The sequence below is a fragment of the Cajanus cajan genome, chromosome 4, assembly GCF_000230855.2.
Source record: "Cajanus cajan strain Asha chromosome 4, NIPB_CcT2T_4, whole genome shotgun sequence".
NCBI classification, from domain to species: Eukaryota; Viridiplantae; Streptophyta; class Magnoliopsida; order Fabales; family Fabaceae; genus Cajanus; species Cajanus cajan.
In genome coordinates this window covers 66310010-66328839 of record NC_138520.1, presented here as the reverse complement: position 1 = coordinate 66328839, position 18830 = coordinate 66310010, and the positions used below count along the sequence as shown (strand labels likewise).

At 31.8% G+C, this 18830-nt stretch overlaps 2 protein-coding genes, 1 long non-coding RNA gene and 1 pseudogene across 4 annotated transcripts; 3 read left to right on the top strand and 1 right to left on the bottom strand.

The window, feature by feature from the left end:
- The first annotated feature begins 493 nt into the window (after positions 1 to 493).
- Positions 494 to 1231, top strand: LOC145957472 (secreted RxLR effector protein 161 pseudogene; annotated as a pseudogene).
- Positions 1232 to 6886: 5655 nt separating this feature from the next.
- On the top strand, positions 6887 to 8334 carry LOC145957098 (uncharacterized). The gene is made up of 2 exons (XR_014433520.1): positions 6887 to 8004; positions 8111 to 8334. It is a non-coding gene; the product is annotated as an uncharacterized LOC145957098 (long non-coding RNA).
- A 1188-nt stretch (positions 8335 to 9522) lies between these two features.
- On the top strand, positions 9523 to 12535 carry LOC109801749 (proteasome subunit alpha type-4). 2 transcript variants are annotated; one of them, XM_083072846.1, is made up of 3 exons: positions 9585 to 9644; positions 10777 to 10844; positions 11575 to 12535. In XM_083072846.1, the coding sequence occupies exon 3, from the start codon at positions 11581 to 11583 to the stop codon at positions 12331 to 12333; it is 753 nt and encodes a 250-aa protein (XP_082928972.1). In that variant the 5' UTR covers positions 9585 to 9644; positions 10777 to 10844; positions 11575 to 11580; the 3' UTR covers positions 12334 to 12535. The 2 variants fall into 2 exon arrangements, with proteins under 2 accessions (XP_020218458.1, XP_082928972.1); XM_020362869.3 differs by lacking the exon at positions 10777 to 10844 and having other exon boundaries at positions 9523 to 9644.
- Positions 12536 to 14579: 2044 nt separating this feature from the next.
- TBL34 (TRICHOME BIREFRINGENCE-LIKE 34) lies at positions 14580 to 18423 on the bottom strand. The gene is made up of 5 exons (XM_020364377.3): positions 17947 to 18423; positions 17370 to 17547; positions 16877 to 17073; positions 16517 to 16675; positions 14580 to 15107 (listed from the first exon to the last, which is right to left on the bottom strand). The coding sequence occupies exons 1-5, from the start codon at positions 18300 to 18302 to the stop codon at positions 14759 to 14761; spliced, it is 1239 nt and encodes a 412-aa protein (XP_020219966.1). The 5' UTR covers positions 18303 to 18423; the 3' UTR covers positions 14580 to 14758.
- Between the last annotated feature and the right edge of the window lie 407 nt (positions 18424 to 18830).

The window sequence follows — 18830 nt, the reverse complement described above, 5'->3', positions numbered from 1 at the left end:
TGAGAAAAATGGCACTTGGGAATTAATTGATCGGCCAAAGGGAGCTAAAGTAGTTGGAGTAAAGTGGGTTTACAAGACTAAACTCAATGAAAAAGGAAAAGTTGACAAGTTTAAAGCAAGACTGGTAGTGAAAGGATATGCACAGCAGTACGGTATAGATTACACAGAAGTTTTTGCTCCAGTAGCTTGTATGGAGACTGTGCGGTTGGTAATTGCGTACGCCGCACAAAAGGGGTGGGCTATACATCAACTAGATGTGAAGTCTGCCTTCTTACATGGAGAATTAGCTGAAGATGTCTTTGTTGAGCAACCTCGTGGTTATGTGCAGAAAGGGAAAGAAGAAAAAGTGTACAAATAAAAGAAAGCTCTTTATGGGCTTAAACAGGCTCCACGTGCTTGGTACAGTTGCATTGAAGCATATTTTATTAAGGAAGGTTTCAAAAAATGTGAATATGAGCATACTCTTTTTGTTAAACAAAACAAAAGGGGCAGCATGCTCATTGTGAGCTTATATGTTGATGATCTTCTGTTTACAGGAAATGACGAGTTGATGTTTACTGAATTTAAGAACTCGATGATGCTTGAGTTTGACATGACTGGTCTTGGAAAAATGAAGTATTTTTTGGGTCTTGAAATCTTGCAGACATCGGGAGGAATCTTTATCTATCAAAAGAAATATGCTGAGGAGATGTTGCAACGTTTTGGGATGAATCAAAGCAACTCAGTTCAAACTCCAATTGCTCCTGGTTTTAAGATTTGTAAAGATGAAGGAGGACAACAGGTGGATAAAACTTGCTTCATGCAAATGGTGGGTTGTCTTATGTATCTCACTTCGACCTGTCCAGATTTGATGTTTGTTGTAAGTCTTCTGAGCAGGTATATGGAGAATCGCACTCAACTCCATTTACAACTAGCAAAGAGGGTACTAAGGTACATACAAGGAACTGCTGAGTTTGGAATTTTTTACAAGAAGGGAGGAAGTGATAAACTCATAGCATATACTGATAGTGACTATGCCGGAGATGTGGATGATAGAAAAAGTACAACTGGAAATGTCTTTCTTTTTGGATCTGGAGCTGTATCATGGTGTTCGAAGAAACAACCAATTGTAAGTTTGTCAACCACAGAGGCAGAATTTATCGCAGCGGCATCATGTTCCTGTCAAGCTATTTGGCTAAAGTGGTTGCTCATGACACTTGATCAAACTGAGCAAGACTCCATAACTATTTAGTGCGATAGTAGTTCTGCTATCAAGCTATCAAGAAACCAGTAATGCATGGACGTAGCAAGCATATTGATGTTCGTTTTCACTTTCTTCGAGAGCTTGTACAGGCAGGAGTGATAGAACTGATTCACTGTAACACTTCGGAACTGATTGCTGATGTGATGACGAAGCCTCTCAAGCTGGATATCTTTTTGAAGCTGCATGCAATGCTTGGAGTCTGTACAAAGAACAATGTAAACTAACTTCTTTGTATTAAAAGAATTTATTTTAAGGGAGGAATTGTTAAGAATTGGCCAAATAAAATCCCGGTTTATTTGGGATTCTTTTACTTTAGTTTCCTGTCAGTTAGAGGTGTAGCAATAACTTCGTATTTATTGCATTTTCAGTTTTTGCTTTGCGGTGTATTGGCTATTTAACAGCCTGATGCTTTCCATTCAATAATAGAACATTTCCTTTCAAATCTCTCTCTTTCACAATCACTTTACGGTTAGATTTATCATTTATTTCTTCTCCACCAATGAACAACATGACAATCACATTTTATTTTTGGTTCACTCATGAATTACATAAATCACAGGTACACCATAATTTTGCCTCATAAATAAGACATGAATAATGAAAATAAATCAAATTAATTATTTTAAATAAATCAAACTGAGCTACTTTTTTTAGGTGCTTTCTATGGTGAAGAACTACTTCAAATGTTGCATGTGTGAACCATAAAAAGATACTTCATTTTCATTATTATTCTCAAACCACTTTCCTTATTTCTCTTCCTCTACAGCAATGACTAGGCACCCATCTCTTGATTTGCATAATCTCTCCATGTCACCATTTTTACCAAAATCTTGATCCCTTTGAGGGAAGAAGGGCAGCAAATTATCTCTTCCTTGAATCGTTGACTCATAGTACTGCAATTATCCTTGGGGTTGGGGCCTGCGCTCACTTGGGATTTATCATCGTTGAAATTTCAACTACCATTATTAATATTATTATTTCAAAATTTCAATTGTAATATTATTCTTCCATAGTAATAAAAAAATAATCGATTTGAAACTCAAAATTCGAAATTGGAAGTTACTTCTCACTACATGTCTTCTTCTTTGTCTTCTTCTTTGTCTTCGTCTCCTCCGAGAATGTGCCACTCACTGCTGGTAACCAGGATGCTAAATTCCACCAGAGACCAAAACAGTCGCCGACATATATCTCTTCCTTTAAAACTGACCTTCAAATCAACACCAACCACCACCCCTTTTCCTCCATAAACAACCAATTAGCATTTTTGTTTTGCAGATTTGTAATAAACAGTTTTAGATCGCCACAAACTAAGTCTTAGTCTTAGTCATGGTGTATTGCATTAGTAGTTATATTTTCATAAACTAAACCAACACATATCTTCTAACAATGACACATTTCGAAAACAACGTAACTGACAATGTCACACTCTCCCAACAAAAATGATGTCTCTTTCATCGCATCTATGTCCTAAAACGCGTTGGTAGCATTGAGAAGGTCAGAAGGGCAAGCAATATCGGGACAATCCATGGTTTCGATATTATGGGTCAAAATGGACATTTTAATAATATAAAAAAGTTTATTATAAAACCATTTTTTCAACTTTTCTCGATCTACACGTTTATTGTTTTAAAAAATATATCCAATGGGATCAAACAGCTGGACACGTATTTCAAAATATTTACTATAGTACTTTGAAAACTTGTCCACCACCGTTACACCACTTTTTAGTGGTCCTTCGAAGAAAATATATATATATTTTTTAATTTAACAAACTACCTTTTTTAAAGAAAAATGAACTAAATTATATTTTAAATTGAATTGAACTGTTTTTTTTATGATAAACATAAGAAATATTAAAAGTAATTTTTTTTACCCTTTACAAAAATAGTTTAATTTTATAACTCGATTCACTTTCAATTTTTAAATAGTTTAGTTAAAAAATTCTTATAAATAGTTTAGTTCAATACAATCTTTAACTAATTAAGTTAAATTCATTTATTTAACATCCATACTTTCAAGCAGGGTTTTAAATTGCAGACCGCATCACGCATTGCGGCCGCAATATTATGGTTGCGGCCTTGTCCGCAACGGCATCGGACCGCAATTGCGGTGAGACCGTAAATCACAGATTTTTCCGTAGCGTAATGGTGTTGCGTCCGCAACACCTCCGTTTTGAATTCGCAAATGACAACTTGAAGCTGGAACAGGGAATTGTTTTTAAAAAAGTAACTTTTTTTTTTTATAAAAAAAAGTTAACTTTCGGGAAGCTTTTTCAAAGAAGAGAACAGAGATTCAGAAAATATATTCACTAGATCAATAATGGTTCAAAGTTCAAACTTTGACATAAAAGGTGAAAAACAAAGCATAGAACTTACACTTTCGTTCGGAACTCGGAACTCCCTTTGTATCTCTACCAAGAAGAGGAAGCTTGCTTGTTAATTGTAAGTTTTCTGCCTCTTACGTACTCCTGTTTCTCTTTGTTGTTGTCGTTGATATCCTTGCCAGTGTTGTTGGCTTGTTGTTGTCCCGCACTCTCGAATCCATTGGTTCCACAGTAAATAGGAACGAATCTATGATTTTGGCTTGATTTTGGCTTGAAATGCTTGAATTTGGTTTTCTGCTGCGGAGAATATGGATTCTGGAGTAGTTTGGGGGAAGAACGGCGCAATCCATGTCCAACAACCCTTATGAAATACGAATGAAAACCTAGAAATTTATTTTAATATAATTTTTTACTTAGTGAGTGGACGTGGGCCTTCAGTGAGTTTGGGAGATTCACTGGCGCATGAAAAAAAATTAGGTGGTTTGGACGTGGGCTATACCTTGTAGTTGTGGCCTTTAATGAGAAATTTATTTTAATATAATTTTTTAATTAGTGAGTGGACGTGGGCCTTTAGTGAGTTTGGGAGATTAACTGGTGCATGAAAAAAAATTAAGTGGTTTGGACGTGGGCCTTTGTACCTTGTAGTTGTGGCCTTTAATGAGAATTTTAAATGGGCCACATGCAACTATTTAATTTGTTCATCAATTAATTTAGCTTTTCTGTTAACTGAAACTATTTAATTTCATTAAAAAGCATAATAACTGTCAACTAAGTACACATGTAGCTGTTTTATCACATGGATGAAAATCTTTCTTTTATTATTATTTAGATAGTAAAATGACAAAAAAAATGCTTTTGTTAGTAAATGTTTTCTACCACCATTGAATATACAAATATTGTAATAGTAAATAAAAAAATATAATTATAATTATTATCTAATTTAAACAAAATGAAATTAGCATCTTAAAAACTAAACTCAACTTATTTTATTTTTACAGAAAATAATGTATTTTTGTTAGTCAATTAGTTTTAAGTTTTTAAATTTGATAAAAGAATATTTTTTTAATTTTTTAAAATAGAAAGGTATAATGGTTAAAAAATGTGGAGACCAAAGTGGTTATCGAAAAGGGTATTCCCTTTATATATTAGTATAGATGTGAATGATTATTAGAATATTTTGTAATATTTTTATATATAATAATATGTTTAGCCTAATTATATGTATATCAATATTAGGTGTTTATATTTATTTTTATTATTATGTTAATTTATTAGTCATTGTTATGAATTTTGAAATATAATTTAATTATTGATTGATATTATATTTTCAAAATTTTATACATATATATATACACAATGACATCAAATGAAGAATTTCCTATAGGAAGACTCGAAGGTGCTCCAAGCGACGATATTGGATGGCATTTTGGAGTACCTATAGCAGGAAATTGCAACAATGTCCAATGTAAACTTTGTCAAAAGATAATAAGGGGTGGCATTACAAGATTGAAGCAACACATAACACATGATAAAGGTTAAGTAGCAGGTTGTCCAAGAGTCACGTCATTTGTTAGGGAGAATATGATGAAACTTCTCAAAGATAAAAAAGAAAAGAAAATTGACTTTAGAAAAAGAAAAGAAGAATTTGAATCTCGATTAAGAGAAGATGATGAAGAAGATAGTGACGAGGAGATGAGGATAGCTTCGCAACAAAGCATTAGATCACAACGTGAGTGGGAAGATAGACAACGATTCAGACAACAAACAGAGGGATCTAATAACATCTATGAATCAGGTGGAAGCTCTCGCATGAGTGTTGTCAAACTTCAAGAAAAGAAGATGCTACTTTTGCTTTAAGATCTACAAATGCGGATCTTGTGAGAAGTAAAAGTAAGGGGTCTTATGAAAACATTAAAGAACAAGCTCAGAGAAGCGGTAAGCAAGTTTATAATTTATGAACGCTTACCTATGAATTTATCAAATTCTCCATGGTTGCATAATTTGATTATTGCAGTAGCTGAGGTAGATCCATCAGTTAAATGCCCTACACCTTATGAAGTTTCTGATGTGTATTTAGAAGTTGAATATAAAAGCATGCAAGAATGGATAAGTAAGTTGAAAACTACACGGAAGGAAAAAGGAGTAACAATGATGTGTGATGGTTGGATAGATAGTGTAAATCATACACATATTATGAATTTTCTAGTGTATTATAGCAAGGGAACGATTTTCTTGAAATCTATTGATGCTTCTAATGTTGACAGTAGAAATACTGATTACTACTTTCAGTTATTGGATAAGGTTGTGGACGAAGTGGGAGAAGAATTTGTAATTCAAGTTGTTACAGATAATGAAAAAGCACTTAAAGCAGCTAGTCAAAAGTTGATGGAAAAGAGACAACATTTATATTGGACTGCATGTGCAGCACATTGTTTGGATCTTTGTTTGGAGGATATAGGAAAAAAAAAGAATGTGCAAAAGTTATTAAGTGATGCAAAAGTAGTAACAACTTTTATCTACAATCACACAGATTGTAAATCTCATGAAAAAATACACTGGAGGTAGAGAAATTGTTCGTCCTGGTGTTACCCGATTTGCAACACAATTCTTACAACTTCAAGCAATTGTGCAACAAAAGCAAGGCTTGAGGAACATGTTCAACTCAGAAGAATTTAGACGATCTAAATTTGGAAGAGACAAAAATGGATTGGCATTTGAAGCAAGACAAATTGTTATTGGCAATGATTTTTGGAGCAAGGCTATGATATATTGAAGGTATTTGAGTCTTTAGTAAAAGTTTTGAGGCTAGTTGATGGTGATGAGAAACCAACAATGGGTTTTATATATGAGGCAATTGATCGAGCAAAATAATCAATTCAAAAAAGTTCTCGTTATTATTCTCAATACCAAGAAATAATTGACAAGCGTTGGAAATTCATGCATTCTGATTTTCATTCTGCTGGTATGTCATTGTAATTTTACGTTTATTATATAAAGCAATACATTAATACATACAATTATAGATACATATTGATTAATTATTTATTTTTTAGGGTATTTTCTTAATCCACAATTTCAATATGGAGTTGAACATGGATCTGATGTGTATCGAGAGACATTTGAAGGGACCAAAAAGGTCATTATGAAATTGGAGAGAAACATGGATGATCAAATTAAAGCTTTAAACTCAGTTAGTAATAAATAATTATATTTTGTTTTTTTTTTTAAATTATTGTTATATAACTATGTATTGATATCTTATACAATATAATGTTATATAGTTGGTATTGTTTAAAGACATAGGTGAAACATTTGCTACACCTCAAGCTCAAAGAGCTTGGTCTAGAATGAATCCAGGTAAATATAGTTTCTTCCTTTCTCAATAAACAAATGTATTTTTTTTATAAATAATAACTTTTTTTTGCTTGATCTCTTAAAAAGTTGAATGGTGGTTGATGTTTGGTTCATGCTCTCCTGAACTTCAACGTGTGGCTATTAAAATTTTAAGTCAAACAACTTCAGCCACAAATTGTGAAAGAAACTAGAGTACGTTTAGCTATATTCATTCAAAGACAAGGAATAGGCTTAAGTACAAAAAGTTGCAAAAACTTGTCTTTACACATTACAACATGAAATTGAAAATGAGGCATCAAATGAGAAAAAAGTCAAGAAGAAATTGAATCAAGTTTCAATCCAATTAATCTTGATTATATATTTCGAGAAGATGATCCATTATCTGCATGGATAGAAGAAAGAGAAAATCCACTTTTAGATGGAGTTCAAAATTCAGAGTGGTTGCCTCAAATTGATACAGATGATGAAGATGTGGAAGGTGGAGATAGTGATAATGATGGTGGTGACTTAAGCCCACCAAGTAATAATAGTGGTGATGATGGTGTTGATATTGAAGGTGAAGAAAATGATGGTGAGGATGATGAGGATGAACAAAGACAAAATGATCCATATCAAGAGACTCCATATAATAGGCGTGACACAAATCTGGTAATTGATTTCACTACTTCTATGCCAGGTATGATTCCTCCTGATCGTTCATTTTCAGGTAATAATAGAAGAGACAATTCACGAGTTAGAAGAGGAAAAAATAAACAAAATGTGTCATGTCAAGATTCTTCATCTTCTCATATTGAACAAAGTTTTAGTGAATTCAATATTGATGATTCTTCAGAAAGTAGTCAAGGGTACTATCCACCATTAGTTTATCAACATCCTTATTTTAATGCATACAATCAATATGGAAGTGACCAAGTTCCCTCATACCACCAACCATCAATGAATTATAATGATCTTTATTATCAACAACAAAGTGGTGGATTTTTTTATTATGTTTTTGGACAAGGAGCCACACAAGGGGATAACCAAAGCGAGAGTGCAGGCTATGATCATCCTCGTCACTCTACTATGTGGTAATAAGTATCATGTGAGTTATAAATTTATTATATATATAATTTTTCACTTGTGAAAAAAAATTCATGCTTTTTATAGTTTTACAATATTAATAAAAATTTCATATTTTTTCCTTGTAGTGAAATGCATCTCTGAAGGGTGGCATTGCTTCTCAGATAATTTAAAACTTGTGGGCAATCATATTACTTTATGTCAAGCCATGTCCTTTTTTCTTTCTTGTCTATTTAAAATTTGTCTAAATGTGTGTACTTTTAAGTTTTTTATTTATGTCAATGAGACAATTTGCTTTTGAGATATTATGACAAATATTAAGTAGGAATTAATCTAACCACTATTGTGTTTCTCTTACTTTTAAATTAATTTTAAAATAAATTAAATTATTCATTAAAATAATAGAATGTTTTAAAAAAGGAATAAAAATGTATAAATCTTTAAAAATAAAACATATATCAATAATTACAATTTTTTATATTTAGTGCAAATAATTAATAATTTCACACCACAACAGCCGCAATCCGCATCGCAATACTTGTAATACCCGCAACCGCAGTAACTGCAACCGCGACCGCAACCGCAATTTAAAACCATGCTTTCAAGAATAACTTGCAAGCACCTAACACTTTCAATTTTCAAACGTCAAAAGGAGAATTTGCTCATTAATAAATACTATCATTTAACAATCTCACTCAAATTTTTTATAATTAGTATAAATTTATTATTATTATTTTTGAATTATTAAGTATTATCTTTTTAAAATTATTTTTAAATTATCAAATATTTAAATTTTGATTAATATTTATTTTTGATAAAATTTAATATTGAAATTTCATATTTTTAAACATGTATTTAAAAAATAATTTTTGCATGTGATGAAAAATAAGTTGTCTTGTTTAAATTAAATATTTTAAATTTACTAAATTTGAATTAGTTTTTAGAATAAAAACATTTAAAAATGAAAGAAAATTAAATAAAAATAATTCAAATTTCAAACTTTTTAAATTTCCTAAACTCTTTGTCTAAAGTAAATTTTTTAGACTAATTATAAAATTGTGAAATATATATTTAAAATAGAAAAAAGAAAAGACATTGAAAATGTCTTAAATTTAAGAATTTTTTTTCATTATATTATTGTCAAAATAAAATTATTTGTTGCTAATTTATGATACTCCTTTTTTTAAGTAGTTTCACGCTTCAATAAAAATAGATTTTATATTCATTTGATAAAAAATTAGAAAATTCATCATTAAAAATTATATTAATTTATTTTTATTCATATTTTACCATTTTTATTTTCTTGTAATTTTAAATATTTACAATAAATCTATAAAATAATCTTATAAATTCATAAAACATTTTTAAATCTTATGAAGTTCTTATAATATATAAATTTATTAAAATTTAAACTGTATAATCTATTATAAAATTCCTAATTATTATATTCTTATATAATCTTTTAAATTAAAAAAAAAATATAAAAAAACAATATTTCAATTCATTGCACGCTCTTATTATATCTATTGTATTTTTTTTACAACTTTATATATATTTATATATTCAACTCCATTTTTCGGACTTAAGCTGCACTCCCTGCGCTAACACCTTCTCTCTCTGTGCCAAGCTCTGCGATCGCCGTCTTCGCCTTCACCGTTTCCGGTAATTTTTTTTAAAATTTTTTAATTTTGTGATTGTGTTACCATACCTATGTTACTGTTCTCGTCGTTTCAGTTGTTGGATCCATGCCAATTGTGTTACTTTTAGGTTGAAATTTTAAAATGTCCCCTTGATTTCGTTTAAGAACGTTGGCAGAAGTTAAAGTAGATTCCCTTAGATTCTGGAAGATCTGTGCGCTTCGAATTAAAACTTTGATTTGGTACTTGAAATTATAATTTCTACTTTCTGTTGGTCTCTGGAAGAGTCGAATAATCGATAATTGAATGTGGATGATGGTTTATTAACTTGGAAATTCTCAAATTGCAAAAACCCCATCCTGTTTCCTGAGAATCCACGAGTTGGGCATCTTGGTCTTTCTCAGGGACTCTTGTGTTTAATGCCTTAGGGTTAGTTAATGATATGATTAGACATTTGTGGTTCCTCCTAAAGTTTAATGGGCTTTTTCCATTTGCAAGGACCAAGGTTTTTATTCTACCCTAATTTTTTTGTAGACAATTTTTGGAGATTAGGATCTGTTTGTTTCAAAGTTAGGGTCTAATTTCAAGGTATGGAACTTGAGCTCCATATTGGAAGTATAGGATTCTAGTGTGGGGTTTGTTGAGCATTGGGCTCAGTGGCTAACTTTTGTGGTGTGGTTCTCTGAAGGTTCTTATCAGATGATTTTGATAAAATTAGTTTTGAACCATGGAACATGATTGAGATGTGTATCCAAATTAATCTCAGTCTCGGATACAGATTTTACCTTGGAAGTGCTGATGAGTGCCATGGTGGGAGAAATTAGTTCTAGTAGTTTGCCAAATGGCCGCACACTTTTATCAATATAGGAAGCACTTGTATGTTCTTTTGCTTTGGATCCCTGATCCAATTCTAGTGGTCATCCTCATCCCTAATTCTATATGTATGGTCCCTGCTTCTAAATTTCTTTATGCTGTGAATTGAGATAATTGGTTCAGTACCCATTAAATTTACAATTGAGGTTTCTGTGTGATTTAGTGGAAGAAGATTTGTGCTCACTGTCCCTTAACCCTTTATTCTCTTTCTGGGCTGTAAAATCTTTCAAGTGGTTTCTTTAATGACTAATAATTGTACCTTTTTAAATTATTGAACTTTTCAGAGTTTATCGGTTATCAGTCATGCATTACTTCCACATGCCCTGGGAGGTTTCTTGTGTCATTTTTCTTGGTATGCATTTGTGTATTTCATTTGATTTTCAAAATGTAATGTGCTTACTTTTGATAGAAGAGATAAAGTCAAAACCCTTGTTTGTGGCTTCAGAATGTCATAACTGCTGGTTTGAACTTATTGATTTGACAGATTGTCTCTGTGATGAATGGCACAGAACAAGATTTGTGTTATTCTGTGAATGTATGGTTTTGCCACTAGAATGATTCCTTGTTTCATAGTGTCAATGTAACATTTTGTCTATACTTCAGTCGTGCTTTCCTTTTTCCTAATTTTATCTGGAAGCTCAATATTCTTTGACCATAAATCATGGACTTATCTCTTATCTCTTATTCTTTCTTGGCATCGTGTATATCTTTAATTTATTATAACAATGACAGGAATATAAATCAAACTATTATTACCTCACCCAAGTTTCCCACTTTGTTTTACTTTATTTTTTTATTTTTTTATTGAGCTTGCAATCTATATGTAGAAATAAGTCTTAACAGAATTATTTCATGGGAGGTTTTCAAAAAAGTAACTCTTGACAAAAAAATAAATCCATGAAGGAAGAGTAATTGCCCGAAGTGGGCATTTAATTCATTTCAAGACACTGTATTTATATTAAAACCACTTAAGGTTGTAAATTTTTTCTTCCACAGGAGTCCTCTTTTTTGTTTTCTTTTACCTAAGATGTACTTTATTCATTCTTCTCCTTTCCTTGTCTTTGCTCTGAACTAAAACTCAGGTCAATATGTCTCGAAGATATGATAGCCGTACGACAATTTTCTCACCTGAAGGACGTCTTTACCAAGTGGAGTATGCAATGGAGGCCATTGGGAATGCTGGTACTGCAATAGGAATCTTGTCAAAAGATGGGGTAGTTCTGGTTGGTGAGAAGAAGGTCACGTCCAAGCTGCTGCAAACCTCAACTTCCACTGAGAAAATGTACAAGATTGATGATCACGTTGCATGTGCTGTGGCTGGAATTATGTCTGATGCCAACATCCTAATCAATACTGCCAGGGTCCAGGCACAACGTTATGCATATGCTTACCAAGAGCCAATGCCAGTTGAGCAGTTGGTTCAATCTCTTTGTGATACTAAGCAAGGTTACACACAATTTGGTGGTCTTCGACCATTTGGAGTCTCATTCCTGTTTGCTGGTTGGGACAAAAATTTCGGCTTTCAACTTTACACAAGTGATCCCAGTGGAAATTATGGTGGTTGGAAAGCTGCAGCTATCGGTGCCAACAACCAGGCAGCACAGTCAATTCTAAAACAGGATTACAAGGATGATATCACAAGGGAAGAAGCAGTTCAACTTGCGCTGAAGGTACTGAGTAAAACTATGGACAGCACAAGTCTCACCTCTGAAAAGCTTGAACTTGCAGAGGTTTTTCTCTCACCTTCTGGAAAAGTCAAGTATCAAGTTTGCTCCCCAGAAAACCTGACTAAGCTGTTGGTGAAGTTCGGGGTGACCCAACCAGCAACAGACACTGCTTAGCTTCTTGGTTTCTTGTCATATGTAGTTTAATTATGCCTATACAATGCATTTGGAACGTTCTTCCTTTTCAGTATAGACGTTAGAAAAGTGTCCCAAATCTATTTCAAAGTTCAAACTTACAAACATTTTGTATTATTGCTTTTTAGTTTGTATTTCTTCGGTGATTTTCAGGACTTAAATATATGATATCTGTATCCGTTCATTGCTTTTGCTTTCTGCCTATCTTCCGTTTCTTGCCCGTAATTTGGATTGAAGATGGTAGAAGTAGAACCAATGCATCAACTAGCTTTGTCAAGCAATTTTCGAATCGAGTAAATTGCTCTCGTTATTGTTAAAATTAACAAATGATGTTAAATTTTTAAATTTTAAAAGTATAGTGTAATGTAGTTTGTCTAGTCACTGTCGCTGACAGCTGTAGTCAGTTATCACAACTGTATGTAACTAACATGGCCAAAACCATTGTAGACTTGGCATTGAACATTGTTGATTCTCTTTTTGAGTGGCCTGCACCTGTGGTGATAAATTATCATTGCTAGGGTTTCGGTTTCCTTCTGAAATACACACACCCCGAGTCATATTGAGTAAAATTTGTAAAATCTGCTCAACTAGTTATTTGAGGTGTTTAACTCTTGTTTCTTGAGCAACAAGAGATTCGATCTCATTGAAGGAGAACATCTCAGGTTTGTTATTGATGACAGACACAAGAAGAGATTCATATTCGAATGTTCCTGTTCACAAACTGAATCACCTGATTGAAGTTAGATACCAGTTAATTTCTACAAATTAATTTATATATAAATCAATTTTAATTTATAGAAAATTTTATTTCATTTTTTTTTCTTATATTTTCTTCTATAAGTATTTATGAATTTTTTTATTATTATTTAAATAGGTCCTAAACTACAAATGATTTGATATGCTTGAAGTGATTCCTATACCAAATAATCGCCTTTGCCTTGGTGTGCAAATTGTAATGGCCAAGAATCTTGGTCCAAAGTTGATGCGAATGATGGGGGTTCATCTTTGCTTCTTCATTTAAATGTTAAGAGGTTGCTATTATCTTGGTTCTCCACCCTTGGTTTCTTCCTCATCATCAATTTTCTTTCTTACTTCTACATCTTGCTTCTCTACCTGATGCTTTTGTTGGGCTTCCTTTTCCAAGATTTCTTGAACAATTGAAAAGTTTTCAGTATTTGTTTCTAGCCTCCGAGCTGCTGGTTCGATGCCCTTTTCTTTTGGAATCTATGAAAATGCATGCTTTTTCTCCATTCTAGAGAAGCACCTCAAACCTGGTTCTTGGAATCATTAGCTAAGGCAATTTTATGAAGAGCAACAGGATTGTCTCGAGCTTTTCATTCTCAAATACCCAAAAGATGGTTTTCTTTACCTTTCCTATAGTTGAAATATAGTTCGTCTACAGTGTGCTTGGTAGGATTGAAAGTGAACAATGTGATATATAAAATGCATAATTTGATACCATGCTAATCCACTTTTTCCAATTCTTTCTTTGACTTAATTGGCTCCCTTCGTTTACAGTGAAGCAACATGCCTGCATCTTAACTAGTTTGAGATGGATGAGTTATTTGGCTTATAAATTGCATGACTTTTAAAATTCTAAAGCTTGTCATTATGATGAGTGTGAACTTGAAATAATTATATTTTACATTAAATATGTTTTTAGTTTGAACTTTTTTCAAATTTTTGTTTTAATTTATGAACATGTTTTATTTGATTTTAGTTTTAATTTTTTTTAAATTTATTTTATGTCAACGACCAAAATGTTAACAAGGAAAAAAATTCGTAGACTAAAAGTAAAATTTAGCAAAAGTTCAAGACTAAAATTAATAAAAGAAAAAATATATTCCTGGACTAAAAAAAATTGGCAAAAATTTGGAGCTAAAAATATATTTAATCCTAATATTTTTATAGATAATATATTATGTCGTTTACCCTTTGTTATTTTTAAAATATCCACAAATAGAGATTGAAAAATTTGCCGACCGCAACTTATTATTGATATGGGAAATATTAGTAACATTCAAACACTCATTTTAATTGATTAAAATTGATTGAAAATTACAAATTTTGTGAATCTAACATCACATTTGATGAGTTTTTCTCCTAATTTAGTAGTATGATACACTAAAATTTGTGATTTTCAATCGATAATAAATAAAATATTAATAAGAAAGTGTTGAAAATAAGTGGTCTAGCATTTCTATATTGATATTTATAGATGTATCATGTTAAGAATAAGAATGTTTTTTCAATATTAGTGGTGTTGCTTATACATTTTAAAGGAAAAAGGAAAGATTGTGCTTTACAATTGATTGATTGTAAAATCATTAAATACCCTGAAAAGATAGAAGAATGAATGTGTGATTTGAACACTTTGGCAAGCTTAGCTTGGCATGTGAAACATTTGTTATTGATGGAAGATATAGACATAAAGGAGCTCATTCCACACATCAGGCACTCCAGGGAGGCACCAATGAATGCAATCTGCATAACTATTTGGGTTTGATATCTGTTCTTGGGTTAGAGGGTCCCACTGCTTCCTGTATATAGAAGGGTGTCCTTCTTTTCTGTATTCTGAGAGCTGTGTGATGTTAAGCATTTGAACATTCAAACCTCTGGCTTTCAAATCATCAACCACATTCTCCACCACACGCATCATTTTAGGATCAGAACCTTTCCCCCAATACCCCTCTTCTGCAATCATATCTGTTTCACTGTAACAATTGTTACCCTTAGCTGCTCCCCATTCCTCAGCCCTGCAATTTTTTTTTCAATTACTAATTTAGTATATTTACTGATTCTAGTACAATTACAGAGCTATTGCTTTACAGTTATGCACTGAAATCTAATGGGATATTTGAACAATTCTCTTGAAGAACTAAAATTTGCATTTGATTTTAAATTATTATGATTATAATAAATGATTTTAGTAGCCTGAAAAGATAAAAAAAAATGATACAAGAAAGGATAACCTTAATTTATTTAAGGTCTCAGAAGAGATTAATTTTCAATAAATTCGGTAAATACTTTTATTAATATCATCATAAAAAAAAGTAAATGATTTTAGTTGCATAATCAATTTCACTTTCCAATTCTAGTTCTTGCATACAAAACTATATCCAACTATGTAATAGTTAATTAAAAGTGAATTTGTTGAGTGCTGCAAAACACTAAAGGGTTTAATGGTCATCCATTCTTAGTTTATAATTTTTACATTATAGACTAACCAAAAATCATTATTGATATATCTTTAAAAATAAATTTATAAAAGTCAATAAACTCAATAAATAATGGTTTGCTATTGAATATCTATGTAAAATAGTTTTCCATGATGGATACATGGTCTTTTTTCTCAACAGTAAAACCATAATGACAACAGCATTCTTCCATTGATGACTCCGTTGTGTTCTTATACAATATAGAACAATCATTAAAAAAAATCTTCGAAAAGTCTCTACCAATAAAAAAGCAAGATAATTTTACTTTATACGTAGAATCAATTCAAGATGGGAAAGTCAATTTTGATTTTGAGAAATAATTTATGTATAACTCTGGTCAGTGTTTGAACATATTGGATTTTCTTTTGGGGGACCACAACAGATATTCATAATATATATTCTTTAGAGTTTAGGAAAAATTGGCTCCACCTCCATGTGCATAAAATTGTAATGTGGTTCTATATCTACCGGCCGGGAAGAATTGTATATGGAAAAAATCTTCCAACCACTATTTTTTTATTTATTTTTTTTTACATATACTTAATTATTGAATCATCTCTAATTCTTATTTAATGATTAAATGGGTTAAAATAAATATGAAACATAACTTACTGATAGAATGCATATATTAAAGAAAACTTGAAAAGCATGTAGTTCATATGTTGATTAACAACTTATATATATATATATATATATATATTTATTTATTTATTTATTATCGAAGTGAAACGAGTAATTCTAAGAACATGTTTAAAAATATTTGTGAGAGTTTCTCGACTAAAAAATACTCTTTATTTTTAATAAAAAAAATTCTGAAAAATGTTTGTAACTTGTATTTAAATAAGTTTTAATTCAAGAACAATACCAACTTAAGTTTTACACAAATTAATATTGCATGATTGTAGAATAGACAAAATTTAACTATGATAATGTTGCTCTGAGTATACCTTTCATGAGTGGGTGACATGCTAACGAAAAACAAATGCGTCTTGCTACGATTGACATGAACTTCCAACCAATCAGACCAGGTCCTCAGGGCCATTTCATACACTCTCAGCATTTCAACTCCTTTGAAGACACCATCTGGGTCTCCAAATGATCCCCACCTGCTTGTTCGATTAAATTTGTCACAATCAAAATCATTTTCTAAAGTGGGGTAGTTGCATGAATGCATGATCATTGCATGTGTGATGAATAGTAACGTGCAAATAAACCAACACAATCATGTCATGTGGTGGTTGGAAATTGGAGCTGTTGGCATGCAAGTTGATCAAAGGAATAGTTATGGTTAGGTTAAGTGCACTTACAGGACATTCATTATTGGCCTTCTCCACCAGAGATAAGTGTTGAAAATCAGAAAGTCTGCATCAGTCCAGTACCTGGCATGCTTTTCAATGGCCTTCACTCTCACAGTGCGTTCTGGTACCCTATGGTTTACTGGGTCATCTGAGTTTGATTCCACTAGTAATGGAGACCAATAGTGCTCAATAGTTGCATTGTATTCCTTAATAAAAACATATATAAATAGTTGCAAATGTGAGACAATAAGATTTTTTTTTTTTTTTTTTTGTAATTTATGGTGAAAATAAAAACAGTGCTATATATTCACAATAATTTTTTTTTTGTTTTTACTCAAAATATTTTAGGAACATTTCATTTTTTCCTCTATGAAGTCTTGTTCCTCAATTTCTGACTTTGATGCAATAGGTTCAAATCTTGAATTAGTTTCTTTACTTGTGGCATAGGAATAATGCTGCATGCATATACATATATTCTCTCAAACCCTATCATGTGACTTACTTCGGCCCTGAAAATGTTTAGTGAACCATTGGCAATGGAATGCATGGATTTGAGGGTTTTGGGCAATATAGAGTCAACAAGGCAAACCATAGAAACCCATTGGCCTCTGTTGAGTGAATCCCCCACGAACACAAGCCTCTTGTTCCTTAGCCTTTCAAGCAATGCTGTGGCATTGAACCTTATTAACATAGAAAGAACCACATTCCACAAAAAGCTCAAAAACATAGCCAAACCTGATTAAGCATATATATCATACACGTAGCTAGGTATGCAGAAACTATGACAATCAACATTAAAAATTGGTACGTCTGGAAGAAATCATTGTATGATTCGGACTACTACATGTTATAAATGGTTTCAGCCGCAATCTACAAGTATGTTTGGATAAAAATTTAAAAGAGTTTTTAAAACCTTTTCTCTTGAAAAAAAGTTTTTTATCTAATGTTTTAAAAACTCTTATAAATTTGTATCCAAAAGACCCTACATTACATATAATTGAGTTTTATTAAATCTTTTATTAATCTTTCCGTTTCGAACCATACAATAATGTCTCCATTGGGAAAGATAAGAAACACACCTGGGAAGGTCACAGTGATGAGGCTGCCACCTCCAATTTTGGTAACTCAGGTCCTTCCTTCCAAACTTCTCACAAGCCAACTGATCTGACATGAACGTGCATTGTTGCTCTTTGTACAGTGGATAAGTTTCGTTATCAAAAACCCACTTGCCAGAGAACAAGTCACACTTTGATGATAACGAATCATCATTATTAGAGGCCTTTATTTTTAGAGATATATGTCCTCCATCCTGTCTTAGATAAATGGTAGTGACAACTAGAAGAGTGGTTAAGATGGCTACAAGAGAATGAAAGGTGTTTCTAATTCCCCAAGAACTCCCTGCTAGAACTATTTGGTGTGTCTTTGCCATTTTCATTTTGGCTTAGTTCTTCCCTCCAATTCCTGCGGCACCATCGCTTCCTCCTTTTTGAAGCTTCATTTCAATCGGTTGGTGAGAAAGATTTGTATTCTAGTTTAGCCAACTTGTCCACTAAAAGTTTTAGGTAGAGTATGATGCACTTCCAAGTTTTTGTTGTTGATATATTATTCCCGGTGAAAATGGTACCACCTATATGTATTTGATGAGGAAATGGCAAAATAATTAAAAGAGGAAAAGTATTTAAAGAAAAACCAAACTCACTTTTGTTATAATTTTTTTAATAATCATATTATTGATATAAAATATTTACTAATTTTATTTATAAAAAAATATATTTAATTATTTTTAATAAGATTTTTTTAATTATATTTTTTATTTATTTATAAGATTTGAGCTCGAAACATTTCTTAAAGAGAAATAAGTATACTTCTATTCAAACTAATGACTTATGGGTACTTTTGTTACAAATAAACATAGATTTTGATTTTCAAATATAAAAATTCAACTTCGTTAACGTAACCTTTA